Raw genomic sequence first — 20406 nt, 5'->3', positions numbered from 1 at the left:
CGGATTCCGCAATTGGAATCTGCCTGTGTAAAGCCGGCCTAAGGCTTATTTATCAACACTGCTCTGACAGCACTGTTCTGTATTGCCGATGACCAGGAACACCCAAAACATTGCTGTTCAACTGATAAATATGCCTTATATATTGGCGCCTGTGACGTCAGGTTATGCCCTGGAAGTAGCCAGACTAAATGCAAAAGTTGAGTCAAAACAGGGAGGTTGGGATCCAAATGGAATTGATTTGTTACATGCATTAATTTTATTTCCTTTTCTGAGTATGAACAAACACTTTTACAAAGCATTTTAACCAGTTAAGAGCTGACTGCACTTCACTCAATGGCCACTTTATTAGACCTCATCTGATTAAGGGTGAAGTCACACGAACGTATATCGGCTCGGTTTTCACGCCAAGCCGATATACGTTGTCCTCGTGTGCAGGGGGGGGGGGGAGAATGGAAGAACCAAGTGCAGGAACTGAGCTCCCGCCCCCCCTCTCTGCCTCCTCTCCGCCCTTCTGCACTATTTGCAATGGGGAAAGGTGGGACGGGGGCAGGGCTAATTCTCGGTACTTAGCCCCGCCCCGCCTCTTCCCATTACAAATAGTGCAGAGGGGCGGAGAGGAGGCGGAGAGGGGGCCGGGAGCTCAGTTACTGCTTCTGGCTCTTCCATCCTCCCCCCCTGCACACGAGTACAACGTATATCGGCTCGGCGTGAAAACCGAGCCGATATACGTTCGTGTGACTTCACCCTAATTCTGCCTGTGCCAAATTCTGACCCTCTCATCAGCATGGTGCAACAAAAATCTGGATTCCTCTGACCAGGAGATGTGTTTCCACTGCTTAGGGACCCAATTTTTGCACTGGAGTCTCACCTTTTTCTTTTAGACAGCAATGGCACTCAAACTAGTCGTCTGCTGGTATAACCCAACCATGCTAAGGAATAACAGGTTCTGCACTTGGGCACTTTAGTCGAAGCAACATAGGCTGCAATTTCCAAGTGATGGCAACCATGTCCTGTTAGGCTGCTTCCCACAGGACGGAAATCTTGTGGAATGTCTGCAGCAGGATCACACGGACATTCCGCAAGATTTCCGCAGCGGAAAGGGTGCTTCAAAACCTGCACCATTTGGCGTGGGTTTGAAGTGGCTTGTCCACCTGTATTCTGCCACGGAAATCTCTGCCCATGGAGAGAAGAGAGCCCGCAGCGGAAGCGATGATACAATTGACATGTTGCGGATTTGAATTCTGCGCAGCTTGTCTGCAGCATGTGGACGAAATCTTTGCAAATCTCGGCCACTTTGCTGCTTTGTCTCAGGCTTAAGAATGCCAGTAGAATTTCTGTGCAGAAAGTCCACAAGGAAATTTTGCGGCAATTCTGCCCCGTGTGAACCCAGCCTTAGGGGCCATAATGTACTTTCCTATGCCTCCAATTTTATATGCAAGTTTTTTTGCTAGTATGTATTAATTTGGAATCCTTGGAGAAAAAATCTGGCATGTTCCAAAGCATGCTATCTTATAGAAGCATGCTATCCTAGAAAAGAGAGAATATGATGGGGCATTGAAAGCAATGGGATTAAGGGAAACCCCGCAATGATGCAAGGCTGTTTTCACATGAAAATGCCTTGAATCCAGGGGGTTTTAGAAGGTTTGCGAGAGCAACATTGGGCCGTGATATCACTCTCGCCAGTGTGCAGGAGCCCTAAAGGGGACCGCAACAAAGGCTAAATAGTGGCCTTTATCTGTTATAAGATGTTTAGGCATGTAGGCTATTGCCACCCGTCACCTCAGACATCCCTAAGAGTTTGTTTACACGTTGTAGATTTGCTGCGGATTTTGGTCCAGATCTGCAGCAGATTTCACCCTCTCAATTGGAATTAAATTGAAAGGATGAAATCTGCTGAAGATCTGCACAAAATCTGAGATGTAGGAACGCATCTAAAGGCCTCGTTCACACGAGCACTGTTTTAGCGCAGTATAGGCAAGTGAAAAGATTGCGACTATACTGCACTAAAGATCGTGTGAACAGGTGGTTTCCAGCTATTTTAATTGGCTGTGAAATTGCCCATTCACACAATCAGAGGTGTATGGTGCGTGTTTTCCAGCTCCCATAGGAGTCTATGGAAAGCACTCATTAAAGATGTGTCAGGTCCTATCATTTTACCCACCACAGACATTAGGTCATAGCATTGCAGTCGCATGTCCTATCTTTGTTAGGTGTGAGTATTTAGCGTGTCAAAAATTCCTTCACATGAACGGTTCTATGGGAAACCATTGGTTCTAATAGAAGCTCTTTCTTTGCCGCCTCTAATGTGCTAAAACAGCACTTATGTGAGCATTCGGAAAGAAGGTGAAAGAACTAGGAGCACAGGTGGTCTTCTCATCCATCCTCCCAGTGGATAGCCATGGAATAAGAAGATGGAACAGGATTCTAGAGGTAAACAACTCGTTACATCAATGGTGCCGTCAGCAAAGATTTGGATTCCTAGACCATGGAGTGAATTATCTATATGATGGACTGCTTGCTAGAGACAGGTTGCACCTTACAAAAACAGGAAAGCTATATTTGGTGAGCGCCTTGCTTCACTCATTAGGAGAGCTTTAAACTAGAACAATATGGGAAGTGAAAGGCCAGGTAAAAATATACAGCTAAGTAATACATTTGAGAACCTTGTTATTAGAAGTGCAAAGAAAGAACAAAGACAAAAAATGCAGAATGGCAAGTAGAGGAGCAAGAGACACCGATCACAAACCAAAATGTTTTTACATAAATGCACAGAGCATGGGAAACAAACAAGGAGAATTGGAGCTCCTAACACAGGAAGAGAAATATGATGTCACAGGCATCACGGAAACTTGGTGGAATGATACACGATTGGAATACAAGACTTGACGGATACAACCTATTTATAAGAAACAGATCTAAAAAAGAGGAGGAGGAGGTGTTGCGTTGTATATTAGGAAAACATTAATCTCCGCAGAGATTCAAGCTTCAGAGAATGGTAGTTCTGTAGAAACTGTTTGGGTAAGAATACAATAAATTGGGCTAAGCAGCACATATGAAAAAGACTTGGGTATCCTAATAGATCATAGACTGAACATGAGGCAACAATGTGATGCAACAGACAAAAAGGCAAACACAATTCTGGGATGTATTAAGAGAAGCATAGAGTCTAGATCAAGTAAGGTAATTATCCCCCTCTACTCTTCCTTAGCCGGACCTCATCTGGAATACTGTGTCTAGTTCTGGGCACCCCACTTTAAAAAAGACATAGACAAACTGGAGCAAGCTCAGAAAAGAGTTACTAAGATGGTGAGTGGTCTGCAAATTATGTCCTGCAAGGAACAGTTAAAGGATCTGGGAATGTTTAGCTTGCAAAAAAGAAGGCTGAGAGGAGACTTAATAGCTGTCTACAAATATCTGAAGGGCTGTCACAGAGCAGAGGGATCCGCCCTATTCTCATTTGTACAAGGAAAGACCAGAAGCAATGGGATGAAACTGAAAGGGAGGAGGCACAGATTAGATATTAGAAAAACTTTCTGACAGTGAGGGTGATCAATGAGTGGAACAGGTTACCACGGGAGGTGGTGAGTGCTCATTCAAAGAAGTGTTCAAACAAACACTGGACAAATATCTGTCTTGGATGATTTAGTGAATCCTGCACTGAGCATGGGGTTGGACCAGATGACCCTGGAGGTCCCTTCCAACTCTACCATTCTATGATTCTAAAGGGATTTCCAGGGACTTTTACTGTTGATGGCCTATTTTTAGGATAGGTCATCAGTAGTTGATCAGCAGTTGTCTGTTGCTTAGGATTCCCACTGGTTAGCGAATTCTCAGGTATTATGAATTCAATAGGAGCAGTACCAAACCAGGCCACTGCAATACAGATGGTGCTATTAGCTTCCAGCACTGTCCATACTGACAACTGGCTCAGGGATCATCTGATCGGCAGGGATCCCAAGTGGTGAACCCTCGCCAATCAACTATTCATAGCTCATCCTGAGGACAGGTCATTAATAGTAAAGATCCAGGAAAGCCCCTTTAAATACTGGATGACAAGAAGGCTCTTCATCAACTATCACACAACTCTATGGAGATTTTATCTCTGTAGTTAATATCTACTGTAGTTCTCATTCCCATTACTGGTAGAGCAATTTTCACTTAGAAGAGCCCTCGTTACTTACGCAACTCAGATCCAGTTCCTTTGTGGTATGAAGTATCTGATTTTATCTTCAGAGCCAGCTTGAGGCTTGTGGGAAATATGATCAGTGCTGTATTTAGATTTTCTGCTGTGCTAGTCCTCCTGCACTTTGTAAATGTGCACCAAAGTGACTCAACCGGCCACCCATGGTTTTGTTGGGTGAGATCTAATGAAAGGTTTACTAGAGGTAATGAAGGAAATACGTTTTTTTTTATCTTTTAATCTATGGCATGGATGTATTAAAATATTCAAATACTCCAGTCATGGGAAACAAGGAAGAGAAGATGGACTCTATGGAGCATTTATCATCCATTAGGGCTAATCACAAGACCACAGGAACCATACACCATATTATGTGAACCCTGTGCTGGTAACAACAGGCCCTTTTGCACGCAACTGTTATCAAGCAAAATTCGTCTAAACAGCTGAAAATGAGCGATAATTGTTACATATAAACATGGGCATCGTGCAGTTTTCGTTTGAACAATGGATTTTGGTTCACTTAAAATTCATCGTTCAGATTCTGAAAGACTGAGGAAATATATTCCATTTGAATGTATTTTGCTCATCTTTCAATAGACTGCACAATGTTCTCCCCATGGCATGTTCATACTCACCACAAGAGAAAAATGGAATCTGCCAGCAGCTGCGAGAACAATTGAATGTGATGGCAGCTATTTGCACAGCTGAGAGTGTGTTTAATCACAGGCTAGGCTCTGCAAACAACTCCTACAGATCCTTTTACATGCAAATTAAGAAGATAAAGTGTTAAAGGGGTTTTCTCATTAGAAAAAAAAAATGTATACTCACCTATTCCTCGACAGGCAGTCTTCTTACAGCATCATCTCCTCCCGGAGCTTCTGCCGTCACCAGGGTCATGTCTCCACCAGCCCACAGGATTATTATGAAGCCAGCATTCCTCACATTCTTCAATGAAGGTCACGTCCCTGTTACGTAGCCTTCACTGGCTGGGAAGGAATACTGATCTATTGCTGAGACAGTGCGCATGCGCAGACTCTGCAGTAGCTCGGCACTCCCCCGCTAGGCTGTAAACTGTGATGTAACGTACATTGCTGGCAGGAAGGAGACTGCATATGAATGTACGTAACGTTACAGGAAGCAGAAAAATCAAACAGCTGGAGGTGAGATGACTTCCCCAGATTGCAGGAGAAAGGAAAAGATAGGTAAAGTGAAGATCTGGAAAGCAGACTGACGGAGGAGGAATAAGTGAGTATACATTTTTTTCTTTTTAATGGCCATTAACACTTTATGCAAATAGATCACTAAATCTTTCATTAGTTTGAAAGATTATCTTTGTGTGTAAAAGGCCCCTTAGTTTTATGGATAATGTCACCTAAATAGAGTGCACAAATACAGTATCCCAAATTTGTGCGGTTATATAAAGGCCCATTCACACAGGCAAATCTTCTGCAGATAATGACGATGTAGCAAGTTAATTGTCACTTGTTTAGCTCAATGTAAATCATTAGTCAGGTACTAGTGCAATATGTCTCCATCAGAACTATGGGTGGAGACATGGGTTGACCGGGATCAGTGACAGGGAATGGGCATGTTGCGGATTGGCTGCCACGGTTCATTACAGATGCAGCATCTGCTTGCACTGTGGAAGGTTGGAGGAGTGGCTTACTTGTCAGGCAGAGGAGCCAGCAGTGCGGTGGCCGGAGGAGCGCCTACCCTACTAGGCGCGCCCACAGATTGTCAGGATAGAGAAGCCAGCAGAGCGGTGGACGAAGGAGCCAGCAGAGCGGGGACCGAAGGAGCGGCTTCCCTACTAGCCACTCCCACAGCTTCTCGGGACAGAGCAGCCAGCAGAGCGACAGACAGAGTAGGGGCTTCCCTACAAGCCGCAACCACAGCTTGTCAGGGCGCAGGAGCCTGCAGCAGAGCGGGGGCCAGAGGAGCTGCTTCACAAGCTCTGGAGGAGAACACAGCCCAAAAAACAGAGCAGCAATGAGTCAGCTGCAGTGATCCCAGTAAGAAGCTGGTGGAGGTAACTGCTTGTGTGGGTACTACTCCAGCGGCGCCAGCAGCCAATGCACAGCTGGGGCCATGACCTGGCCATTCCCTGTCACTGATCCCGGCCATCCCATGTCTCCACCCATAGTTCCGGTGAAGACTTATTACACTAGTACCCATTAGTCATTTATGTGAACGATCAATTGCACTAATGATCTTTAGGACACACACAGCTTCAATATTGCCAACAGTACAACCCTGTTTACATGAGGCAATGTGCTGCAAATACCCCCCAAAAATTTATACCCGCATATAAGATGTAATAAATGACAAACAAGTGTTTTCTCATTTGTCAACTGACTGATTAGCCATTTTTACATGGTGCAAAGATGAGGGATAAGCATTTGATCGAACATGTAAATGGACCTTAAGAGAGTAAGCAACCATTTTTTATATATAAGATAACTGTCAGTGATTTCACCCGTAGCAAGGCTGAATTGTAAAGAAGTAACAACGGTAGAATGTAATATTCATGATAAAATGTAAGTTATAGCTTATAGAAGATATTGTAAACTTTGTATCTTGATCCAGTTTATGTTAAGGCCCCATGCTGCCTGTAAAAACACTGGATATGATGCTCTCCTGTCCATAAGTATGCAAATGGCAGTAGTCACGTGACTTAACTACCTGACCGTTTTCTCGGCTGTTGCCCCCACCTCTGTCTACTTCTATATGGGCTGGCATGCGCAGGTACAGGCAGTAAAATGACCTGTATCTGTCTGTGCCTGTTCCATTCACTTTCAGACCTTCAGGACCCCTTTTCTTGGAAGTAGTGGGGGTCTCAGCAGTCAGATCCGCACCAATCATAAAGTTATTACCTAGCCTGCGGATAGGGAATAACCTCATTTGTTGGGACAGCTCGTCGAACTTTGCTGTGGACGAGCAGTAACAGGCAGGAAAAGCTGCACATTACAGCATGCAGCTCCTCTTCGGGTAGTATCTATATAGAGGATGGAAGGTTGGGTAAAGTATTCATCATGAACACTGCCTAATCTTTCCTTTACTATGGTTCATTGCTTTTTCCTTCCATCAGCGTGTGTTGATAGGAGAGTGAAAAGGCCCCATTGGAAACCTGATGTCTGGCAGGGTCAATGTTGGTCTTACTGCATGGGTATTAACAGGCACAGCAGGAATCAAAACCGGGTCCCTTTCATAATCACCAACAACTGGTTAAAGAATTCACGGTCACACGGCAGTCTAGGCACAAGTCGGTGAGGAGGAATTCGAGACTGAGACGGCCACATGCTTTGGAATGTCTTTTTAATTCGGAACACCAGCCAGAAAACAAATGGATTTCGTAATGTGGTATCATTACTGGAAGCCTGACACAACAGCGTGCAGTCAATCGGCGGCGGCTCACAAGGCAACATTAAAAGTCTGGATTGCGTCTATCCAGTAGCAGAAATTTTTGTAGTCCAGCCCGGCTATCAGTAGTCAGCTAAGCCACTGCCTCAAAAAAGATGTATGTGCAGGTTGAAAGTCAATTAGTGACCACTGTAGAAAGGCCTACTGGTGGTCACTAAGGAGTTAAAGGAATAATATGTAAGAAATAGTTGCCTAAAACAAAAACACTATATAACATGAAAAAACCTTTCGGAAACTTGTCTGAATCATAAACCACCCCTCTCACAAGGGTATGACGGGTGAAGATGTTCTTTCTACATGAACAGCATGGGCAAACACAGTCATTTTCTCAACCAGATTTTTAGAATTATCAGATGCCTAGAATGATATACTAATAAATTCATTAGAACCGAATTAAAATTACAAGACGGACTTCCAGGATGGACACTCACTGTAAGACAACCAGCACAGATCCGGCAGAAAATTCCAGACGGAATAGCATAGCAAGCTGCCCTATTTTGTCCAGGAAAATTTCGACAGACCCCATTATAGTTAATGTGGTTCATCCAGCGCTGTTCGTTTCGAGCATGTGCCAGATGCAGTGATGCCGGTATTTACATTGTTTGGCTCCGAGGTTGGAGCTAAATAACAGAAATTTGCTAGAGCCTGGGGTGCAAATGTGAATGTGATTTAACCCTTTCCAATCCAATTTGTATCCTGGTTTTCCTAGGGGGTTTACTCTTTTTCTGCCATTATACAATGGCTCTATATGCTGGCTAAAGCCAGTACTGCATGAGAAGAGATGTTGGATAGGCTCCAACAGCAGAGAGGCTGGCAATATACAGTAAGAGAACCCCGACGGACGTCTTCCAACATCGTAGCTGTAGGGCCTTAAATCACAATGTCTTCAGGGGTCAGACAGTGGATTGGAAAGGGTTAAAGGACCTTTTACACTGGCTGATAATCTAGCCTGAACATTCCTCCAAAAGCTCGATCACCCGGGAATCCAGCCGTGTAAAAGAGACCAATAATCAGTCAATGGATGAGCGAACCATCGTTCGACAACTGATAATTTTATTTTGGCAAGCATAAAAATGCTCACAAAGTGGCGGTACATCTTCCCATGTGAACAGGAAGATCGCACTAGCAATTGTCCATCACCATAATCCAGATCATGGTCCGTAAAAAAGAAAATGGAATGGGAGCTGATCAATATGCCAAACTCAGCTTGTCTAAAAGGACCCTCAGTCAAGCATGCCTGACTGCTAAAATCCCCAACACTCTCTTGTTTTTACAGTACAACTAAATTACAAGAGCTGTGCCAGAGACATAATGGCTCTGTATCATAAATGATGTGTCTGCACTTCAGATTTCAGATAATGGTAACTTTCTATGCAACCCCTGAAGGATTTTGAGTGCTCTACAGAGTACCAAGGTGCCTCTGTTTGGATACTGAGATCTGAACTGATTGATATCCTCTACTGAACTTGCCATTATGACTAAATTGACCAAATGGGTTTTGTTGGCTTTACCTTACGTTGTACGAAATTTTTTTTACCATTTATGGAACTTCTGAATGGAGGTATGAACACAGACTTACACCATCCAACCAAAGAATGTCAGAACAATTTATTAAGTGATTTGCACCATTTTTCTGGCTTAAATGAGTTGAACATTTTAGGCTATGATGCTTTTATGCATAAATTTGGGACCTTTTTCAATTTTTATGCCACTTTTGCCACTTTGCAGATCGCCTCCCAACACCCAACAGATTTACTATAATGCACACTAGCCTAAAGATGGTATAGATTAAATTAGCTGACATACGTAAAGCCACGGATGTGCAAAATTTATTAATAGGCATATGAAAAGCCAGTCATAATAAATCCCCCATGCACTGAACTCCAAAATTATCTCTAAATTGGTTTGTCTTCTGCTGGACCTTTGGGGCCCATTATTGTGTCAGAGCCTGGGTCGACTGGATGAAGCTCTAGCATTCTGGTGGGTCAGTCAGATCCTGTTTATAGCCCAAAGGTATTGACTTATGTGTTTCCATTGACATATTTAAATCTTTGTGTATTTTGGGATTGTTTCTCCAAACAATTTGTTCAATGCACTCTGATCTTGGGGCTCATGGCTGCCGTAAGGGGCGTAATTATTTATGTACTTGTGTTTTGTTCATAGGTCTTACTTACATCCAATCTGTATAGACACCTTTCTCCCACGTTACTATAACCTCCTCTAAGATCAGTACGCTGGGGCTGGATTCTAGAGAGTATATATTAGGAAGTGTGAGGACATCTAGTGCTCTGTAATTGGAGCTATATTTATATATTCCCGGAGAACCCCCTTATTATCATGTTACATGTGTGCACTGTAAATTCCTGATGTGGTAATCATGGTGCCATTTAACCCTTTGATCCTAGTTCTATCCAGCACCACGACCTCGGGATGTCATATTGTCGAACGTCCTAATATTTTCTCCCAATTACCTAAATACATATGATATGTATAATGCTTACTGGGCAGATCTTTTCTAAATTCCTGTGCGTAATTGTTGTCATTACACTTGTCTTGTAAGGTAATACATTCTCCTTACAATATTAAAAAGTGTGTTGAAATACAGTATATCCTAGCTCTAAACCAGCAAACCTATGATCAGCTACAGCAGATTCAGGTAACTGAACACTTTACATGCTTATAGTTAGATTACAGATACCAACATACACAATGCCCAGGCAATAAGCAATATGACATTGTCCTCCGGAATACAGATCAGGTAAATGTATGACTCTCACCCAATGATTGAAGCTCTAAAGCTAAATTTGCATGTAGCAGAAATGCAAATTTACACACAGTGGATTACAATACCAGTGTTCTACACCAGTGTTCAGGACTAGTGTTGAGTGAACTGAAACAATAGAACCCGGTTTCGGGTAGAACTTTGCTAAAAGCTTGGTTTGGGTTCTGGTCGAAGCAAACTTTTAGCAAAGTTCACCTGTAACAGGGTTCTACTGCTTCCGTTCATTCAGCAATATCTATAATCCTCTTATGTCCAAGGCTTTGATGCAATAATTGACCCTTAAGGTCCATCATCAACAAACCTTTTTCAAGATGATTTTGGAGACGATCACTTCTCACTATGGTCTATACTCTATAAAATGATTCACTAACAACCAATTAGACCTTAGTGATTATACGTCCTATGTGTACAACAATAGTAAGAAAGATTACAATGCAATTAAAAGCAGACGAGCACCTGTTCTGTAGAGATGGAGGGTGGACCCTTTAGAATCATTTCCTTTGTGATCCAAACAAACCCCAGTCACATACTGGGGAGATTTACCTGGCAGCATAGGACGTATCACTGTGTAGCTAGGGACATCTGTAAACCATGGGTTTAGGAAGATAGAATAACGACTATGAAAACTGTAAAGGCAGATTCAGATGAATGTGGTCTTCTCTCCTTATGTGGCAGTGATAATCACTGGTTTCAATAGGATTTCAGTGATTTCGTCTTCACCAGCTCTTTTCTCGGACGTTAATTGTACGGCAGAGAGAAGATAGGACCTGCCCTATCTTTCCCGAATGTAGTGAATACTATATGCAGGAAAGACTGGGCAGCACCTATCTTCACGTGTTTTTTTATCAAACCCCTGCGCTCTGGTGCAGGCGAAGCTGGCGAAGGGGAAGAAATTCCCCTTGTTCAGGCGCAACTTCGCTCTTTGCCGGTGAGTGGAGTTGCACCTATACTGATCTAAAACTGCCCTAAGAGTAGGCAAACAAATGAGTGATTTATTGACGAAGGGTCCTTTTAGACAGAGCGAGAAATGACAGAGTTCACTGTCGGCCAGTTTATACAGGCATCTAAAGCTTTTACATTTTGTTCATTCGCTGTACCAGTGAATGTGAACCACTGAACAATCGCTGTTCATACACAACAGGTTGTGAAAAAGTGAATGATTATTTCTATGCATGCAAAAAATGAATGATAAGCAAAAGAATCATTTGTCGTTCAATCCTTGGCCATGTTTAGAATTATCATTCAAATTCGCACAATCCAATGATGTTTTGAACAATCATTCCATGTAAAAGAGCCCTAAATTAAGCTGTTTTCTTCCTGAATGAAGCTTCATCTTATTTTACATACTGTATATGATATGTAGTCGCAGCTTATTGAAAAAGATGGTTATGTGCAGAATAGTGTAAAGAGGTTGTGAGCTTTCGGCAATTTCTTATTGTTAGAAGGTTCCACCAGAAATAAGCCAATCACATAGTATCTCACAGCTGGAACTTCAGCAACCAGCTGTAATCTGTAGAGGAACCTGGCAGCAAGCGTTCATCTCCCCTGTGGTGTTGCTGGAGAACTGAGCAGTTACATGATGTATATTAAAATTAAAACAGTGTTCATGCAGTGCATGTAAGGCTGAATTCAGCTTTTGTGGCCATTCGAATCCACACCATTTGCAAGTTGGGACGTCCTTGAAATTCAGCCCAATGATCATAGCAGTTTGTTAATAGCCATGCGGTATTGCTGGCATTCGCTGCTGTACCACTCAATGATTTACAACCGAATTGCTTCTATCTGCATTGATTTAGAAGAAATCCCCAAATTGCAACTGATGCCGATTCAGTGGCAAAATATGAACTCAGCCTAAAGGCTTCTTCACATTGACATGATTTAGTCTTGTTATGCTTCCATTCCGTAAGGTTCCTGTTTTTTGGACGGGAAGATAGCGCAGTCTGCAGTGTTATTTTTACGTATTTTTTCAGTTTTATTTCTCTACTTCAAAAATGAAGCAAATAGATGGAAACCCTGAACTGAGCCCTATCGCAAGTATGAACGCAGCCTATAATGTTTAACTGAATGTAATCACGCAAATTGTTAGTGTGAGCTGTCATTATCTGTTGTATCAGCAAAACTTTCATTGTGTGTATGATCAACTTAAAACAGTTATTGTCAAGTTTGTCGGGCTTTCTGCAGCCTTAAAGGGAATGTGTAAGCTAATATTTTTTTATTTAAAGTGAAAATAACTATTTTTATAGTTTAATTATTTTTAACTGTTAAGAACATGCCAATGTTGGCACTGTGACCACTCAGCCAATCACAGGCTTCAGCGGTGATTCTGCTATGAACAGCATGTGACTGCTGAAGCCTGTAATTGGTTGAGTGGTCACATGCACAATGAACGGCACATGACCAGGGCATAACTGGGACCATGGCTCTGTGCTGCTTCTAAGTATTTTTGTAGCCCGGGAAAACACCTTTAGGGCGAGCACCCACTGGCGTTTTTTTACCTGCGTTTTGCGTTTTTCCTGCACAGGCATAGAGATAACATGTGTTCCTGTCCACTGGCGTTTTTTTTGCGTTGCGTTTGCGTTTTTAACATAGGAACTGTCAGTTGCATATGTGTCCTTATTTTTCTCCTAATGCACCCATGAAAGTCAATGGAAATTAATGGAAAAGCCGCGAAAACGCCGCGAAAAACGCCGCGAAAAACGCCGCGAAAACGCTGCGTTTTTTTCCCGCGGAAAACGCAAACGCCAGTGGGTGCTCGCCCTTAAGGTGACCATAGATATAAGGCTGGATTCACACACATCCTGATCATGAAGGAAGGAAAAGCATAAAGAAAGGACTTATTTGTCCTCTATTTTCTATTTACTTTAGGCTTCGGTAAAAATAAATAAATTAAAAACTGCACCAAAACTGTAATTACAAATCCAGTATAAGACCAGTTTTGGTGCATTTATATGCCCGTAATATGTAGCAATATGCTGGCTGAGCGCTGGTCTACAGACTCGAACTTAGGCCATCATATATTCCTATGATGATGTCAATTTGAGTCAGTTGACCTGTGGTTAGACCGAAATTTATACAGATTGTAATAGGCTCATCTGAAATGGATAAGGATAACAATTAGCAATGTTTCTAACTAATTTTTTGCATGCGAAAAACATTCCCAATGTTATGAATATGTTTTCCTATATGCCTCTTTCTCAACTAGCATTTCTGTAATGAAAAACATAAAAACCCTGGTTTGATTAGAGTAGAGACCCTCATAATAATGTCCTGCTGCAGAACATTTTAAGTTACAGGATTGTTAATGAAAATGAGAATTTTTAAAGTGATCATTTGTTATCTACATCAGTTTGATGGAAGTGAATACATTCAAGAAAGCCGCATTACAAAGCTATTTTCTTACATTTTTGACACGCATGTTTTAGAACTCTTCTTTAATTTGGACGCTTGATATTATGGTTTGTGGCTAAGAAAGTGACAAACCACTGGAACTATTAGAATTAAGGTTATACAGGAAGCTATAGCTATTGTTATTACAACATGACTATAACAGTTGTCACGAATCAACATAAGAAAATGTTAGGGCCTGAAGCTGCCAAGTATATTGTAGCTATTCTTGAACAACTTCCAGCATTTTAGTATTACTGTGAGGCCCAAGCTACGGCTAGACAAACACGTAAGATGGATAGTTGATGTGAAAAGAACATTTGGAACTTTTTGTAAACTCTTGTGTATCCTATTCACAAATTAATATGATTACCACAGCATTATGGAGATCTTCTCTAAAAGTTCAAGGTGTTCTCAGCTTTAAACCAAGGCACTTTTGCAGAGTATTATATATTCATTATTTAGAGATCATTTCTAAAGAAATGAAGTTTTTATTCTAAATTTGTATCTTAGGTTCACTGGCATCTTCAAGAAACAACTCTAATAATGTGAATTGGATTAGATATAACTCTTACCGGTAAAGATAGATCCCTTTCATCCCGAAATTCAGGTAACGTTTCTAAGCAGAAGATGACTATAGAAATCAGGATGACCATTACAGAGATAATGGCAACGATACGAGCAGCAGATGAACTGTCTGGGTGTTCAAAGAGGAGCCAAACTTGTTTCAAAAATTCACATTCAGGAAGAAGTCTTTCCTCCTCTTTAAGAAATCCTTCATCTTCCCTAAATTTCCTGATTACATCATCTCCAAGCTGGTAAAACATCAACTCCTCCATGAAGACATCTAGGGGTACATTAGTAGGCCGTCGTAGTCGACCCCCTGACTGATAAAAGTATAGTATTGAATCAAAACATGGCCTGTTCCGGTCAAAAAAATACTCATTCCTCAGTGGATCAAAAAATCTCATTCGTTTCCTTGGGTCTCCCAACAAGGTGTCTGGGAACCGACTCAGTGTCCTTACCTGAGTCTCAAACTTCAACCCAGATACATTGATAACCACTCGTTCACAGCAGTCTTTTAGACGGCAAACTTGATACTTCTTCTCATCGGAGACCACGACGAGGTTCGAGCTCCCAATCACTTCATCTCCGTTTTCCATGACTGAGAGCATATCAGGGTCCTCAAGGAAGTCCCAGTAGATTTATCATATCCATAGCCTTTTTTATGCTTTATTATTTACTTACTATTCTTTTCTTTAGAGTTTTCACATTTTCTTTTTCCTTCATCACATGGTGGTTACTTTCAAAAACTTTCTCTTTTCTGAGCTTGGAGGAATAAGTTTACATGTTATGCCTTTTGACTTTTACTCAAAGTTTGTCTAATGTTCCCGAAGTCCCAAAATTCTTTTGCAAACTTTAGTTCCTGTGGAGTTTTCTTCCATTAAATGAGGAGACACACCAGCCTTCCCTCACAAGCCTTGTCTCTCCGTGTTCTGATTCTATCTGCCTGGCTCAGGGGATTAACATTATGTCACATTTGCTCTTGCCGTCTGTATACTTCTTTCCAGACCTTCATACCAATAGCTGCAATACACTCTGTGCTGTAAACAGATTCGCAGAGCTCAAGGTATCGGATTCTCTCTAGTGCACAAGCTAACAGTTCCATGCAAAATAAAAATACACATCTGCAGCTCCTCCCTCCCAACTCCCCTTCCCCTGCTAATGTGCAGGAACCCACTGAAGGCTATAGGTCAGCCCAGCCTCAAGTCCACTACCATGCAGCCTTTAAAAATAAGACTTTGCTAAACAATCCCCATTACGTTTTTTCAATATTTTTAATAGTCATCTTGTAAAGCAAAAAGTTGAATATTTTAGTACTGCAATCTGCAAATAACTGCAAGCAAAGATCTAAGTCCAAATCGTCTGTATTATAACCACTTTACCTTGAAGGGGTTTGTAACCGTATATATAAGTAGTACAGAGCAGTAGGTATTCAGTATTTTATCAGTTTACTAAATAATATAGTTAGCAGGTCTGCCTTGTTCTTTTATTTTATGAAGCTACACCCCCTCACCACAGACATCTAACTCCAGAGCAGTCCTGAAAATGGCCACTGTTGGAGGGGCACGTAATGCTTACTGCCCTGTACTTATTATATCAGTTGCCTAGTCTCTTTAAAGCGTTATCTCATCTGCACTTTCCGGTGACGTTTCAGAATAAGCTGCTGTGTATACATGAGGAATAACACCATATTTAGCTATTATATGATTTACATTTTGCATTATTCAACAGTTTTCCCCTCTGCAGACTATATCTGTAATTTTCAGTCTTCTCTGAGCTGGTGGGTGAAGACTGTCGCTATCATTTCTCCTATACACGCCACATAAAGAAAACAGTTCATTCTGCTGACTCTCTGTAGCACACACACAGAAATAACAGCATCGTGGAGGACACGAGAGAAGTACTGATCAGTGTAGATGTGATTTCAGTAGCTGTTAGACAATAGTCAATTTCTCACTATTAGCATAATAAGTCACCTCTGTGTGCCTTTCCCTCTGTAGCAGTCTCCTCCCCCCTTCACTGTAGATGTCTATGGACAGCATAAATCATCACCCTCGCTCACTTCCTGTGTTCCATCTTGGTGTTTCTGTTACTAGAGAGAACTTCAATTGACAACAGGCAGTGGGCAGGAGATTAGAGGTATGGAAGACCCTTAGTGGCCAGCCTGTGGTACAGTTTAGTAGAACACCTCTCTAAAAACTGGCACATAGCAGTATATTATGTAAATGATCAAACAATTGAAAGTTCAAGACCCATATAGGGACTAAAACAACAGTGAAAATAAGTAAAATAAAGATTTTTTTATTTATTACATGCTACAAATGTTAAAAGTTTTTTTTTTAAACTTTCCCAAATGTTGCTTATAAAAGTATATCACTGTGTCCATAAAGGTCCAGTTTATAATAGATATCACTATTAATCCCACACAGTGAACACCATCAGAAAAAATTATGCAATGCCAGAAATGTGCATTTTTGGTCCCTCTGTCTTCAGCAAAAAGTTAAAAACTTAAAAAGTGATTAAAAAGCTGTTTGTACCCCAAAGTTGTACCAATAAAAATTACAGGTGGCACCAGAAAAATGAGCCCTCACCTTGCATTGATGAAAAAAGAAAAAGTTATGGGGCTAAAAATATGGCCACAGAAAGCCATTTTATTAAGTAGTACACCATAAAAAAACTATATAAAATTTGTGGTAATCATACGGACCCACAGAATAAAGTTAAAGTATAATTTATACTACACCATGAATGCCGTAAAAGTAAATGGTACGATTGAAAAATACAACTTGTCCCACAAGAAACCACAATAAAGCTATAAAATCCGAATTGATTCAATTACTTTAATGTCAGCAGATACAAGCTTCATTGATTATAAAGGTTGTATATTCTATCCATATTCCGCTGACAGATATGCAAGATACGGCTGACAGATATTCTCAGTCAGACGAGTGGCGATCTACACGCATTTCCGTGCGGAAAAATGCCTGCAACGCGTGCGGACGAAAATCTGCATGACCAGGCCCATTGCCAGCCATATGTTCTTTCTTTGGAAGTTGCGGATTTTCGGTCGCACCTGCTGTGCGGGTGTTTTTTCGCGCGGACATACGCGCAGATCGCCGCTCGTGTGACTGAGCCCTGATGAAAGGAAATTGAATATGTAGTCTTGCAAGTTTATCATCAGTTTGCTTCTTTTTCTAGCCATGATGAGTGAAAAAGCAAGTCTATTACAGAGGCATATTACCTGCATATAAAGGCCCATTTACGTGGGACGAATGTCGGGCAAACGATTCCTGACACTCCTCCCTGTGTGTTCTCGCTTTTGTGCAATTACACAGGAGCTCTCCGATAGAGTGGTCAGCAGGGAGGCTCCCTGCTGAGTGAGCCAGCAATACTATCTACTGTGCAGCAGAACAGGAGCGAGAACACACAGGGACGAGTGTCGGACATCGTTTACCCAACATTCGTCCCGTGTAAATGGGCCTTAAGACAACGGAGGCTGAAATACTTTAATACAGATACTAGTATCAACTTTCATTTCATTCTAATAACTTAGTATATACACAGCTCCAAAAAATGGAGGGAACACTTAAATTACACATTGGATCTTGCTGAACAAAGGACGCACTCAGTGTGAATCTGCTCTGTGACGAGAAAGGAATACCGGAAACCCGGTGAACCCCATGTCCTGGATCCGGCGGTTTCGGTATTTTCATTGTTCGGCCCCAAGGACAAAGCCGAAAAATTGAAATATCCTGGAGTCCAGGTCACAGGTATGAATGGGGCCTAAACAACATGCAGCTAAAAACCTGTGAAGAAAGAGTGCTAGCAGGTAACAACTTCTACATATACCGAGCAAAATCAGTCTTTGGAGAGGGAAGTCTGGAAACTCCCTTTCAGGTCCAAGTAACAGCAAACAAAAGTGAAATAAAGATTCTAGCAGAACATTATATACATAAAGGAACAGTAAATTATAAAAAGGTGTATTAATAAGTCACTCAAAGGATCTTTCATTAATAGAAACTGAAAATGATACGATTGCCATAAATAACAGCCCAAAGGCCACCGACAGTATGTCTGCCTCTGATTAAGATTAGGAAACTAACAGCATAATTGTAATGTTGTGATTGCCAAAATATGACTGGAGATCTAAAACAGAATTAGCTGAGTGGTAAGAAAAAATGGCTTGAATGTTACACAGTATAGAATGCCCACCATTAACTGTATAGGATGAATAAGACCTGTGTGATCTCCAATCTGTGGCTGTTGCCCCGTTTCACAGCTGGGGAGTCACAAGTTGGAGTCCAGTGAATCAATATATTAGTGCCAACCTGTAACAGTGCTAGAACTTTTTCACATATGTAATATAAATTGAATGCATTCAGGTCAGTTTCTGCCTCAATAAAGCTTACATTCTGAATTTCACAGATAAATACATTGCAGCTAAGCTCCAGGGAAAAGGCATATACTGCACAGCACATATATGCCAAAAAGAGAATAAATTACAGATAGTTTGTAACTGTTTGTAAGTACATTTGTTCGTATGTCCGAACAAATGTTTGTATAGAGATGGATCGCGGGTGGATCCCGCTCCATACAACGTCGTGTGCAGGCTATATCTTACAGCCGACACCTGGCCGCAGCAGCTCCAACAAGCCGCGCCGCTCATCGGTGCTGTTATCGCTTTAAATGCCGCTGTGAGAATTGATGGCGGCATTTAAAGCGTTAACAGTTCCAAGCAGCTTATCGGAGCTGCTGCAGCCGGGTGTCAGCTGTAAGAGACAGCCTGTATCCAACATTCGTGGTCCCGTATGGTCTCCCGCGATAAGATCACGGGATGCCGTGCGGTTGCCACAGCAGCCAGGGGCCTTCTGGAAGGCCCCAGGGCTGACTATGCAGAGTACCTATCTAGTCGTGCCTATGGAATCGCTTGATAGAAGCCGGTCTGATCGCTTCACAGTATGATGTAATGCTATAGCATTACATTATACTGCAGGACAGACTTGTTCGTATCGTGCGAAGTTAATAACTCCAACATTCACAAGTAGGGGACTATCTGTATATGTATTTGCCAACAATAAACTATATAATTACAATGACATACATATATTAGGCTTTCCACTATTTTTTGTATGTGGCTGTGTTGCTAGGCAGCCATGCAAATTTACCCAGGGAACTGGGAATGGGACAAACCATAACAGCATCATTGAAAAGGAGGGTACTAAATATGTTAATTATCTATTCTACATGTATAGTGACATTTTTACTGTGAACTTGAGGGTCACTTTAACTTCACACAGGTCAAGGTTATTGTCAAGCACACAGATGAGGATCTGCCTTGTCATAAACCGGTTGGCTTAGGGCTAGATCTGAAGGCAGCACTTGTGAAACCCGTTTTTTAACGTATACCTCTCCAAGTGGGATTTGATGTTCGCTGTGGGGTCCCAAAGCCATTAGGGCTCATGCATGATGGGCTCCGCAAGCAGAATACCACAACGGAGTCCGTCATGGTGCCCCCCCAAAGACCCCATACTCACCTCTCGGATCCGCTGTGCGAGTCCCGCACGACCCACCGGCGCGCATGCGCAGTACAGCGCATGACACGCTGGCAGTGTCATATGACACGTCTGGCGGTGGGCGGGGAAGCGTATTCACGCTATACATCCGCTGTGCTACAGCAGAAGTATTGCGTGACAGCTGGCTTCCATTGACTACAATGGAAGCCGGCCGCGGGTATTCCTGCAGCAAGTAGAACATGTCGCTGGTTATTATTTAACGCTGCGGAAGTGTAACGCCGCAGAAATCCGTCCGTCGGCATTAGCCCTAACTCACAGAAATAGTTTCAGTGGTGTGGCTGCTAATGTTGCACAAGGCTGCGGCATGGTACTTAATGGTGTGGACACAGACAAACCTGAAAGACTAGCAGAAGTCAGTCAGGGCTGGAAGCATACACTTCAGAATGGTAATCCGGTAGAGGGTAATGGCAGGCTGGCAAACAGGTAGCATGCTCCAATAATGTAGCCAAGGTCAGGAATATGGAAGTCAAACAGAGTCAGGAGCAAGCAGAGGTCTTAACCGG

The 20406-nt window shown here is 42.1% G+C and overlaps 1 protein-coding gene across 1 annotated transcript in view; it reads right to left on the bottom strand.

The window, feature by feature from the left end:
• Positions 1–15397, bottom strand: part of LOC136632764 (potassium voltage-gated channel subfamily A member 7-like) — a 51355-nt gene extending 35958 nt beyond the window's left edge. Inside the window, exon 1 of the mRNA XM_066607907.1 lies at positions 14342–15397. Within this exon, the coding sequence (XP_066464004.1) occupies positions 14342–14941 (600 nt within the window). The 5' untranslated portion in view covers positions 14942–15397. The remainder of the gene's footprint in view (positions 1–14341) is intronic.
• Between the last annotated feature and the right edge of the window lie 5009 nt (positions 15398–20406).

The sequence above is a fragment of the Eleutherodactylus coqui genome, chromosome 6, assembly GCF_035609145.1.
Source record: "Eleutherodactylus coqui strain aEleCoq1 chromosome 6, aEleCoq1.hap1, whole genome shotgun sequence".
NCBI classification, from domain to species: domain Eukaryota; kingdom Metazoa; phylum Chordata; class Amphibia; order Anura; family Eleutherodactylidae; genus Eleutherodactylus; species Eleutherodactylus coqui.
Note: the sequence above shows the minus strand (reverse complement) of the source record. Positions and strands in the feature narration are given on the sequence as shown.